The 13,367-nt window shown below is 41.1% G+C and overlaps 1 protein-coding gene across 3 annotated transcripts in view; it reads left to right on the forward strand.

Moving 5' to 3' along the window:
* Nucleotides 1-13,367, forward strand: part of SVIL (supervillin) — a 242,596-nt gene that overhangs the window by 136,865 nt on the left and 92,364 nt on the right. For all 3 annotated transcript variants that reach the window (XM_023740604.1, XM_023740601.1, XM_023740603.1), the window contains exon 6: nt 3,504-4,182. In XM_023740604.1, the coding sequence (XP_023596372.1) occupies nt 3,504-4,182 (679 nt within the window). The remainder of the gene's footprint in view (nt 1-3,503; nt 4,183-13,367) is intronic.

Below are 13,367 nucleotides of genomic sequence, written 5' to 3' on the forward strand. Positions count from 1 at the left end.
CCCCACCAGGCAAAGGAACATAACCCCCTGAGGTGCTTGCTGAAGGCAAAGGAAGTACAGAACTGGTGGTGAAAGAAGGTAGTTCTAAATACTAGCTGTGACCATGTGACCATTTGCAGAAATGAAGACTGTAGTTGTTTTTAGTATTTCTTCCTTATTTTATTATACGCATATGTGTTATACCATTACATACTATAAAATATAAGATGTAAATGGGGCTAGTGCGTTTTCAGTTGTAAGCATATTAGTTGTATCATGTTAGGCACAAGGATGACTTTATAATTGTCTTTATTTAGAGATTATGTTTAGTTTAAGGAGTTGTGTACAGGTGCCAAGTTGACAAAAGGTGGACAGCGATGGTTAAGGTTATGTGTCAACTTGGCTAGGCCATGATTCTCAGTGGTTTGGCAGATATTATGTAATTATCCTCCATTTTGTGATCTGATGTGAGTAGCCAATAAGTTGAAAGGTCAATCAAGTGAAAGCCAATCAGTTTCCTTGGGGGTGTGACCTGCATCCAATATATCTAGATGCTCTGGGAAAGGATACTCCGGATACTGCATCCGACTCCTCATCCTCTGACATCCAGATCTGGGGATTTGCCAGCTCCTGTGATGCTGTGAGCCAGCAGACTTAAACCTGACCTGCCAATTTTGGGTTCATCAGCCCCTGCAACCACATGAGTCAGGAGAAGCCTCCAGCCTGACGCCTGACCCACAGATTTGGGACTTGCCAGTCTTCACAACTGTGTGAGCTATTGCCTCGAGATAAATCTCTCTGTCTGTATTTATATATATACACTTCACTGGTTTTGCTCTTCTAGGGAACCCATCCTAAGACACTAGTCTTTTCTCCCTAACCTGAGCTTCCTCAAGGACAGAAACTGTCTCTCTCTCCACACCCTCAGGGCCCTGCACAGGATGTACCATCAGAGACTCTCAGTAAATGTTTGTTTGGTAAAAGAATAAATGGAACGTGCTCCTCTAAATTCTCATCATATGTTTAACTGCTATGCCCCATTGCTCCCTGCAGAGTGAGGCTGCTCTCAGCAGGGAGCTTATGGGCAAAGCTGGGCCTTTAATGATTAAGATTCCTACTATATTTATGCAACATTCTATTTTAATTATTTTGATGTATGTAATTTTAAATGGGAGCCCTGGTGGCACAGTGGTTAAGAGCTTGGCAGCTAACCAAAAGGTCAGCAGTTTGAATCCAACAGCTGCTCCTTGGAAACCATATGAGGAAGTTCTACTCCGTCCTATAGGACTGCTATGAGTTGGAATCAACTCGACAGCAGCGGGTTTGGTTTTTGTTGGTTTTGTTTTGTTTTGTTTTTTAATTTTAAATGTACCTCATATTTATTTTTGTGTTAAACAGCTTGTCAAACATGATTTAGCTTTTCCTTGATGACTAAACGTCATTATCATGGACATCAAATATTCAGTGTTGAGCCCTGGAGTGGATGACACGTAACAGGGCTGTTTCTCCCACCCTTATTCCCTGACTGGGAGGCGCTGTACAGTGATTTTACAGCCAGTACTTTCTAGTTTCTTCCTTAGAGAAGATGGTTCCTCTCCTTTCATGATATTATCAATTTGCTTGTCTCCTCGATTTCTAATCTTCTATGGCCAGAAGACTAGATAAGTTTTTTTTTTAATTGCATATATGAAGAATCAAGAAAAGACAGATCAGAGTATCAACATTTAGAGCCCAGAAATGAATTATAGCGTGCATAAAACGTTAATGTATGTAATATATAATTTAAGTATCAGATATTAGTGAGACAAGGAAGAGTTATTTAATAACATGGTATTGGGAAAATCGATTAGCAATAGGATCGGGGAAGGGACACATTTCTAGTCTCACTTCATACAAAAGATAAAAATAAGTTTCAATTAATCACTTAACTAATTTTAAGAAAATAATTAAAAACATGAAAACATAGGTGAATATTTAATTCAGGTTTGGATAGAAAAAGGTTTCCAAAGCACAGAGCAGTGGAAGAAATCACAAGTGACCAGATCAATTGACTTGACCACCTCATAATCTGTACCTCAAAGGAGATTTTATATAAACATACGGACTTCTCAACGAAATTAAAGAGCCAACAAGTTTGAAAATATTCATGAATAAGACGAAGGGTTAATATTCTTATAAAGGAGTTTACACAAACCAATAAAAATAATACTATGAGTCAACAAAATATGGGACAATAAACTTGATCAGATGTTCCAGGGAGCAGAAAAGATAATACAAATGGCTAATAAACAAACGTAAAAAATGTATGTATCTGTCTTTCTAATAATCAAAGGCACGTATGTTGTCATTAATACTGTTTGTGAGTTTGTGAGGGAGCATATACTGCAAGTACAAGTGTAAATTAATACAGACTTTTTAGAAATTCATTCGACAGTCTAGCAAGTATCTTAAATTGATCTACCCTTTGATAAAGGGTGTAAAACTAGGATTCTAGTTTTATAAGTCTGTCTGTTGTGACATTAATCAGAAAATCAGACTAATTAAAACTTGGAAACAATGTAAATGCCAGCAGTCGAGGAAGGGTTAAATTAAGGATGGCATATCTGTTGGACAGAATATTATGAAACCTTAAAAATGATGTCTTCAAAATAAAGATTTCCAAATTCAGGAAACTTTATACAGAACATTAACATTATACAGAGCATTAAATACTTTATATAGAAAAAAGAAATCCTATAAAAGATTAGAAGGAACATAAAAATGTTTGGCAAATTATTAGGGTATCGTGTGCTTAATGGCAATTTGGGTTTTTACCCTTATTTATAAGTTTGGTGTGTTAGACATTTTCTCAGTCAGGCATGTGTGCTGTAATTGGAAAAAGCCTCTTCTGTAAAAAGCCTGGTGAATATTGACATGGGCCATGTTGTTAGGGTTACTATCAAATCTCATGCAACAACAATCATCGCTTGTCAAATGACAGCAGTTTGAATATCTGTTATCTTTTCTAGAGGACTCTGAACTCGTCCTCTGCCCTCATATGTGAAATATTAAACTTAAAAACAAACCTCCCCACCCCCCCCCCAAGAAAGGTAAATAAATAAAGGGAAAGAGGCAAGGACTTGAGGCGCCCTCGTGAACAAAGGCTGAGCTTTACGGCTCTCAGAGCCTGCGGAATATTGTCAGCCTTCAGGTGTTTGGCAGATGTCCGACGTCCCCAGCACCTCCTGTAATCATTTTAGTTAAACACGTTGGCATGCGAAATTGGTCCTTCACAGCATGGAAGCGCAAGTTTGTGCTCTGTGCTGTATAGCTTAAAAGCCCCTTGCTGTTGAGTCAATTCCGACCGATTAGAAGTGCCCCATAAGGTTTCCAAGGAGCGGCTGGTGGATTTGAACTGCTGACCTTTTGGTTAGCAGCTGAGCTCTTAATGCTGCGCCACTGGGGCTCCGCGTGCAGTATAGTGTGTGGTAAATGTGCTTCTTTGTTTGAAGTCTGTACTTATTATTCATGTGATCTTCTTGCAGGCCGATCAAATGAAGACGAAGAAACTTCTGATTCTTCTCTAGAAAAGCAAGCGCGATGGAAACAGTGTACGGAACCCCCCGGTGTCCATGGTGACGCCTCGTATGGTTCAGGCACCATGGACACCCAGAGTCTTGAGTCCAAAGCTGAAAGAATAGCAAGGTACAAAGCGGAAAGGAGACGGCAGCTTGCAGAGAAATACGGGCTGACTCTGGATTCCGAAGCCGACTCCGAATACTCACCTCGATATACCAAGTCCAGGAAGGATCCTGATGCCGGTGAGAAAAGGGGAGGGAAAAGTGACAAACAGGAAGATCTGAGTAAAGATTTGAGTTCTGTATACTCCAGGACTGAGACTGTGGGGCTCCGGACCTGCACGGCTGAATCCAAGGACTATGCTTTCCCTGCCAGTGAGAGCGTTTCCGACAAGGAGGTGCTCCTGAACGTGGAAAACCAAAGACGAGTTCAAGAGTTAAGTGCCACCGGGCAGGCCCATGACCTGCCCCCAGCGGTTGAGAGTTCCTCATCCTTCTCCTTCCCTGGGCGACGAGAGTCCTCTTTCAGTGAAGTGCCAAGGTCTCCCAAGCAAACGCACAGAGGACCCCTCTCCTCGCCTAAGCAGCCAGCCTCCCCCAGCCACTCCGTTGCTGAGCCTCCATCACACACAGAGATTCGATCCAGGTAAGTGGACAGCCGTATGCTAACTGCCTTTCATACAGGAAGGTACTGGTATCTTTTCTTTGCCTGGATGCATGCTACAATTTGTTCTTGGCTTCTCTGGAAGTCTCAGCTCACTGGAGAAATGCTTTTTTAAATTTCCACAGTATCCGAATAGGTTCTATCAGAGCAGGACAGCTTTCTGTTCTTTTTTAAAATAGCAAACCGAGCAGGTGTTACGGAGACACGTTCATGGAAGCCTCACTGAGAGCATGAGGTCTGTTTTACTGGGTTTCTCACTTGTCTTTCTTTAACGGTTGTCTTTTTTATGTTTGCGTTCCATCATCGTACCCAAGTCTGGGGATTTTTGGTGTTTGTCTGTGTTGCTGTTGTTGAGTATCACAAATAGTCCACCCCTCATGAGTGAAAGGTTATCAGCTTCAGAGTACAGAAAAATGCCTGTCGTATACACTGAAGATCACAGCAGTGATATCCGTACGCCGAGAGTACAGCAGTGTTTAAGGACGGAAAAGATGAAGAGAAAGCACTGTGCAGTAGGATCAGCTAAAGACAAGAGCGGCTTCCATTTGGGAAAATAGAAAACGATGTAAAAGCAGAAAGCTAGTTGCCAGAATAGAATATGTGTTTCTTTCTAAATTTAAATGGAAGACGTGTGATCGCCATGTTCAAAATGAAATTTACTTTTAACATCCTCCTTCAAGGCTTAGGGTAATGATCTAGGTAGACTCCTAAGTGTATTTTTCAGTTCCATCAAGCAATAGCTTTACAGGTGGATTGAGAAGGGTTGAGAAAATAAGGTCAAGTACATTTATTCAGGGTGAGGGAGGGGCACAAAAGAGAAAGAGCTATTGGAAAACACCTGTATTTCTTACACGTTAAAACTGAGCTGATAAACATGTGGTCATCTTTAAATGGCAGATATACATCTGAAACAGCTCATCTTAGTTATTATAGTTTATTGGGCCAAAGACCTAGCGCCCTTTGCTTGATCATCCAAAACAAAATACTTCGTGACATCAGCTGCTAAGGGAATGAAATATTATAGATCCTGAGAATGTATTTTAAGGGCTTTTGTTCAACCTTTGGACTTAACTAGAAATCTGGAGACTGATCTGTTGTCTCCTATTTTGAAACGTGGGTCTGCTGTTTGGGAAGTTTACGTTTCTCAGTAGATACAGTGTTCTTGACTTAGTTCACCTCTATCTGAGCAAATTCTTCACATGCTTTGTAACTAGGACAGAGAAACCTAACAGATTCCAACTGAGGAAGAAAATTGGAGATTTTCAATTACATGAATGAAAAAAAAAAGCAGAAATCTATCCTAATTGCCTTATACTGACTGGGAATTAAACCTGGGTCTCCTACATGGAGAGAAGAGTTCTGTCACTGAACCACCACTGCCAGTGATTGCAATATATTGAAAACTGTTTAAGTTGTTATTATTCAAATCTAGGCTAGTCACCTAGATCACATATAATAGATTCTCAGTACAATTTTACATTAGCTATAATAGTAATTAAAACTTTGTTCTGCATCTCAGTTAAAAAGATAAAATACTTCATAGTTGTGTGTGTTAAAATCTCATGTTCAAAAAATTTACATTACTTCAAAGTCTTAAAACCCTAGGGACAAGCGTTGATGACTTACTTCAGCCTGTAACAAAATAGAGCTACTTCTCTATAGATTATTTTGAAGAGGAACATTACCTAGACGTTTTCATAAGCGTACTCTGAGCCTCCCCGTGCTTTACTTTCATGAAGAATGGCTTAAAAGAATTAAAGTATAAAAGAATTCTTAAGGAGGTACATGCTTTCTCTTTTGAAGCCATTCAAGGTGTGCAATTCTATGATTCATAGCCAGAGAAACACAAATTATCTCCTACATTTTAGGAAAATACCTAAGATATATTTACATGAAAAAAGGGGATGGAAAATAATGTATGACAAGTCTGACATTTAAAGAGAGAGAGAGAGAGAGACTTGTTTGGTAATTACTATAATTGTTCAGCTTGTAAAGATGAATTTAAAATGGATTAACCTTCTGCTGTAGATGGCCTTTACCTAGAGCCAGGAAATTCAGGTTTCAGAAAGTCATTCTTTAAAAAATAAGCTGAAGAGACAGCAAAAAAAAAAAAAAAAAGTCATTGTCTGATTTTCGTTTTGAGGAAGGTTTAAAAAAAAAAAAGAAAACAAAAACTTTGTGACCTAAAAGAACAAAAAAAGAAACCTTGATGACCTGATATGAGACTATGAAACAGAAGTTTATGAGGATTAAGAAGTGAGGGGAAAAAAGCATCCTCAAATGACAAACCAATTTTAATATAGCATTTATTCGTAGATTCTTTTTCTATCATGAAAATGGAATATTTTTCTCACTGTTGTACTCTCTCGTTACCCAGCTCTGCCAGTTTTCTTGAGTTAACTCTTTCCCGTTTATTCCTTTTGTTTTGTGCTCACTAGCAAAAGGCTAGTTTTGTTTCACTAATTAAATATGAATACACTACCCATGAATATGTACCCAAAATACTACTTATGGTGTCCTAAAAATTCAAGTGTGAGCTATAAATCAAACACATAGTTTTGTATGTGCTCATGTACACATCTGTACAGACACAGAACAATCATCTTATGCTTCACTGTTTTCAAGCATTATTATAAGGTAAATAACATTTTTTAGGGCAATATTTATTGAAAAACAATTTTATTTTGGAGTTATTTAGTGTTCAGTTTGTATAATAAAGAAAGTTCTATCTATCTGTCTGTCTACCTACCTACCTATGTTACAGGATATTTAGCTTTGAAATCCTGTTGCTGGCCCAGGAATTCAGGTGAACAGATTGTTCTGAAGCAAACTAAGAATATGCATACTAATGTAATAGAGCATTTGATGGTTAAGGTTGTGTCAGCTTGGCTGGGCAATGATTCTCAGTGGTGTGGCAGTTATGTAATGATGTAGTTTGGCAGTTATGTAATAATGTAGTCATCCTCCACGAGGTGATCAGCCAATCATCTATAAGGAGAGTTTCCTCATGGGTGTGGCCTGCACCCAATATATATGGACATTCTGGCAAAGCTTGCTTACTTGTTCTGGATCCTGCATCCAGCTCATCATTATCTGACTTCCAGTTCTTGAGACTTGAGCCAGCAGCCTCCCATACTGCCTGCCGACTTCGGATGCATCAGCCTATGCAACCTGTGAGCCAGCGGCCTGCTGTTTGACCTGCTGATCTTGATTCATCAACCCTGCAGCTATGTTAATCAGGAGAAGCCTCCAACCCGAAGCCTGACCCATGAACTTGAGGCTTGCCAGCCTCTACGACTGCATGAGCCATTTCTTTGAGATAAATCTGTTTATATATATATATACATATATATACACACAAAAAAAAAATTGTAAGAGTGAGTTTTCTAAACTGGTTCTCAAGTCTGACTATTCTTCCAGGGGCTGTTGATGGTGCCTCCAGTAGTAAAGAGGGTGCTGCTAATCCATGGCATGGGGTGGCAATATTAATATGCAAAATATCACCACCAATATATCAAATATTGGTGAGAAGCGAGACTCAAGATGATTGCACGTTTGATACTCTTCTACAGTTTTATCAGAATGAGAAGTATAGGGAAGCTGGTTGGTTGATCTTACTGTCACTAGACAAAGTGGTGAAAGAAGGGAATGAACTCAAGGCTTCAGAGTCACAGCAAAAAGCCATATAAAAGACCTCAAAGTTGCAAATTGTGCCCTTAGAGAAAGCCTTTTTTCTTATAGTAACAGAGCTGATATTGCTGGAAATCAAACCCAGAGTCTTATCTTAAGAGTGACTGAATTACAATACCATCTGAATTTCCACCTTCAAAAAGAACTGCTTGACTTCTCTAATATGTACAAATTAAACCTGGGAAATATGTGTGAGAATGGCTACTAAGAGTGTAGGATAATGGTGCGAGTTTATTGATATGGACCCACTAAGCACAGATTCTTCATTCAAATTTTACAGCTCGAGAGGCTAGGAAAAGATCTAATAGTTTATTTGGTTGATTCCCTGAGGCATGGATTACATAGTGGCCTACACTAAATCAAGTTCAAGTACCAGATCTGTCTTGGTATACCGTAGAAGAAGGTATCCAAAGGCTTAGGGAAATTGGCATGCTAGAGTGCAATCCAGTTAGACCCACAGAACCACACATGGAGTGCCCAGAGGATGTGCCTTTTACCACAACTGTGAGGAATGAACTTGTGAAGGGAGCTCCAGCATCCTTGAAGACTGCTGTGATTGCTATTTTATGTAAGACAGATTTGACAGTGGGAACTTCCCTGAGTTAAGACACCTAACTACAGTGGGGCTGATTGGACTCAGGTGGTAAGGGCCACTCAATGGAGAATTCACACAAGGTGGGTGTGGTTACCATAATGGACAGCAGAGTCTAAGTAGTAATCAGAAGACTGACTCATACGGACATATGGTGTTGGCTACTTAGTCATGGTGTCCCTAGGAGTAAAAAGATGGGAAATCTACTAAATATTTACTTGATCTGTACCAGTGGAAGAATTCTAGGTCAAGTGAACGGTAGTTAACTCAAATCGCTGCTCAATCAATTCCCAAACTTGAGCCAGTTTACAGATCCACAACCCCTTGAATGAAGGGGAATTTGGGTCCCCTTGAGGAAGGACTCCACTACACTGCCAAAAATTCATACTGTTAATCTTTCACCCAGTCTTCTCCAAAGGGATCTACGGCCTTTTATAAGAGTGACTCTTCCTTGGGAAAAGGAAATAATGAGAATTTTGGGGGATTACTGGACACTGGCTTTGAACTGATCCTAATTCCAGGAGACCCAAAACATCGCTGTGACCTACCAGTTAGAGTGGGGGGCATATGGAAGTCAGGTTATTAATACAGTCTTGGCTCAAATTCATCTCATAGTGGGTCCAGTGGGTCCCAGAACCCATTCTGTAGTGATTTCTCCAGTTTCAGAATGCATAATTGGAATAGATATACTCAGCAACTGGCAGAACCCCCACACTGAATTCCTGACAATTGGAATAAGGACTATTATGGTGGGAAAAGCCCAATCAAAGCCATTAGAGCTACCCCGACCTAGGAATATAGTAAATCAAAAGAAATACCGCATTCATGGAAGGATTACAGAGATTACTTCTACCACCAAGGACTTGAAGGATTCAAGGTTGGTGATTCTCACCACATTTGCATTCAACTTGCCTATTTGGCCTGTGCAAAAAACAGGTGGATGCTAGAGAATGACATGAATTGTCGAAAACTTAACCAGGTGGTGACTATAATTTCAGCTGCTGTTCCAGATGTGGTTTCTTTGCTTGTGCAAATTAATACATCTCCTGGTACCTGGTATGCAGCTATTGATCTGGCCAGTGCCTTTTTCTCCATACCTGTTTCGAAGGACCACCAGAAACAGTTTGCCTTCAGCTGGCAAGGCCAGCAATACACCTTTACATTCCTACCTCAGAGGTATATCAACTATTCAACCCTATGTCATAATTTAGTTCGAAGGGACCCTGATCACCTTTCCTTTCCACAAGACATCACAGTGTCCATTAAATTGATGACATTATGCTGATTGGACCTGGGGTAAGGAAGAAGTGTCAGTGACTTTGGGCTTACTGGTAAAATGTTTGCATGCTAGAGGGTGGGAAATAAATCCAACAAAATACAGGTGGCTTCCACCTCTGAAATATCTAGGGGTCCAGTGGTGTGAGGCATGTTGAGATATTCCTTCTAAAGTAGAGGATAAGTTGTTGCATCTGGCCCTTCCTACAACTAAGAAGGAGGCACAGTGCCTGGCAGGCCTCTTTAGATTCTGGAGGCAACATCTCTCACTTGGACATGCTACTCCAGCCTATTTATCAAGTGACTCGAAAGCTGCTAGTTTTGAATGGGACCCAGAACAGGGAGGCTCTGCAACAGGTTCAGGCTGCTGTGCAAGCAATCTGCCACTTGGGCCATATGATCCGGCTGAGCCAATGGTGCTTGAAGTATCAGTGGCAGATAGAGATGCTATTTGGAGTATTTGGCAGACTCCTATTGGTGAATTACCATGCAGATCCTTACAATTTTGGAGCAAAGCCCTGCCATCCTCAGCTAATAACTACTCTCTTTTTCAGAAACAACTTTTGGCTTGTTACTGGGCCTTAGTAGAGACTGAACACTTAACCATGGGCCACCAAGTCACCGTGTGTGAGCTTCCTGTAATGAACTGGGTGTTGTCTGACCCATAGGATCATAAAGTTGGACATGCACAGCAGCACTCCATCATTAAATGGAAGTGGTATATACGAGATCGGGCCCGAGCGGGACCTGAAAGTACAAGTAAGCTGCATGAGGAAGTGGCCCAAATGTCCATGGTCTCCACTCCCGTTACATTACTTGCCCTCTCCATCTGCACCTATGGCCTTATAGGGAGATCCTTATGATCAGTTGACTAAGGAAGAGAAAATTCATGCCTTGTTTACAGATGGTTCTGCACCATATGCAGGCACCACTCAAAAGGTGACAGAGGCAGCACTGTAGCCCCTTTCTGGAACCTTCCTAAAGGACAATGGTGAAGGGAAATCCTCTGAATGGGCAGAACTTTGAGGAGTGCACCTGGTTGTTCACTTTGCTTAGAAGGTGAAATGGCCAGATTGTTGATTGTATACTGATTCATGTGCTTTGGTCAATGGTTTGGCTAGAAGATCAAGGACTTGGGAGGAACATGATTGGAAAATTGGTGACAAGGATTTATGAGGAAGAGGTATGTGGATAGACCTGTCTGAATAGGCCAGAGAAATGAAGATACTTACATCTCATGGGAATGCTTACCAAAGGGTGACCTTGGCAGAGGAGGATTTTAATAATCAAGTGGATAGGATGATGTATTCTGTGGAAATCAGCCATCCTCTTTTTCCAGCCACTCCCTTTATTGCCCAAGGGGCTCATGAACACCATGGCCATGGTGGCAGGGATGGAGGTTATGCAAGGGTTCTGCAACATGGGCTTCAACTCACCAAGGCTGTATGGCCGCTGCTGAGTGCCCAATCTGCCAGCAACAGAGACTAACACTGAATGATACCATAGTACCATTCCTCTAGGTGATCAGCCAGCAACCTGGTGGCAGCTTGATTACATTGGACCACTTTCATCATGGAAAGTGCGGCATTTTGTTCTTATTGGGATAGCGACTTACTCTGTATATGGATTTGCCTTCTCTGCACGCATTCCTTCTGCCTAAACTACCATACATGGACTCAAAGAATGTCTTACCCATTGTCATAGTATCCCACACAGCATTGCCTCAGATCAAGGGACTCACTTCACCGCAAATGAAGTGCAGCAATGGCCCCATGCTCATGGAATTCACTCATCATCTCACCATGTTCATCTTCATCCTGAAGCAGCTGGCTTGATAGAAAGATGGAATAGCCTTCTCAAGACACAGTTACTGCACCAGCTAGGTGGCAATACTTTGCACGGTTAGGACAGTATTCTCCAGGAGGCTGTTTATAGTCTAAACCAGCATCCAGTATATTGTGCTGGTTCTTCCGTAACCAGGATTCATGCTTCCAGAAATCAAGGGGTGAAAATAAGAGTGGCACCAATCATTATTACCCCTAGTGACCCATTTGCAAAATTTTTGCTTCCTGTCCCCACGACACTATGCTCTACGGGTCTAGAGGTCTTAGTTCCAAAGGTAGGAATACCTCTACCTGGAGATACAACATGGATTCCATTGCCCTGGAAGTTAAGAATGCCACCCGGCCATCTTGGGCTCCTCATGCCTCTGGATCAACAGGCAAAGAAGGAGTTATTGTACTGGCAGGTGTGATTGATCGTGACTACCAAGGGGAAATTGGATTGGTGTTGCTTAATGGAGGTAATGAAGAGTATATCTGGAATACAGGGAGTCCCTCAGGATGTCTCTTACTACCACCATACTCTGTGATTAAAGTCAATGGAAAACTACAGCAACCCAATTCCGACAGGAGTACTATTGGCCCAGATCCTTCAGGAATGAAGATTTGGGTCACCCTACCCCCCAGGCAAAGAACCACGACCAGCTGAGGTGCTTGCCGAGGATAAAGGAGATACAGAATGGGTGGTGGAAAAAGGTAGTTCTAAATACTAGTTACGATCACATGACTAGTTGCAGAAACTAGGACTGTAATTGTTACGAGTATTTCTTCCTTGTATGTGTGAAGCAGATATTTTTGTTTTCCTCACTATAAGATGTAAAAGGGGCTAGTGCCTTTTCAGTTGTATGTGTGCTAGTTGTATCATGTTAGGCACAAGAATGACTTTATAATTGTTTTCATTTAGAGATTGGGTATGGAAGGAGATGTGTACAGGTACCAAGTTGACAAGGGGTGGACTGTGATGGTTAAGGTTATGTGTCAACTTGGCTCAGCCGTGATTCTCAGTGGTTTGGCAGTTATGTAATGATGTAATTTGGCAGTTATATAATGATGCAGTCATCCTTCATGGTGTGATCTGATATGATCAGCCATTCACTTGGGAGGGGAGTTTCATCAGGGGTGTGGCCTGCATCCAATATATATATGATGTTCTGGCAAAGCTCTCTCTCTTGCTCTGGCTCCTGTATCTGGCTTGTCATCATCTAACATCCAGTTCTTGGGACATGAGCCAGTGGCCTGCCATATTGCTTGCCAATCTTGAGTTCGTCAGCCCCTGCAGCTACATGAATCAGGAGAAGCCCGACACCTGACCCACAGACTTGGGACTTACCAGCCTCTACAACCATGGGAGCCATTTCCTTAAGATAAATCTCTCTCTCTCTATGTGTATGTGTGTGTGTATATATATATACACACACACTGGTTTTACTTCTCTAGAGAACCCAGCCTAAGAGAGAGCATAATAAGAAACCCATCTCCCTAAACACTGCTTCCCTAACCCTGCCAAGCCCCATGGGTTTGGAATTTCAGAAACTGTGCATTTTGGAGAGGTGATGTATTCTTTTTTAATTCGACCTCTGAATTTTATGATAAGGTTCATAGAGATTTGGGGCTTACGTATTATTCACATTTTTAAAAAAATCTAGGATCCTGCTTGAAATTCTAAATCCAAAGCTCTTGTTGAATTTGCCATTTTAGGCATCTCTTTTATTAAAAAGAAAAAAAAAGTTAAGTACACCAGATTTGTTACTTTTATGTCAATAAACTCA

This window comes from Trichechus manatus, unplaced genomic scaffold, assembly GCF_000243295.1.
Source record: "Trichechus manatus latirostris isolate Lorelei unplaced genomic scaffold, TriManLat1.0 scaffold00160, whole genome shotgun sequence".
NCBI lineage: Eukaryota > Metazoa > Chordata > Mammalia > Sirenia > Trichechidae > Trichechus > Trichechus manatus.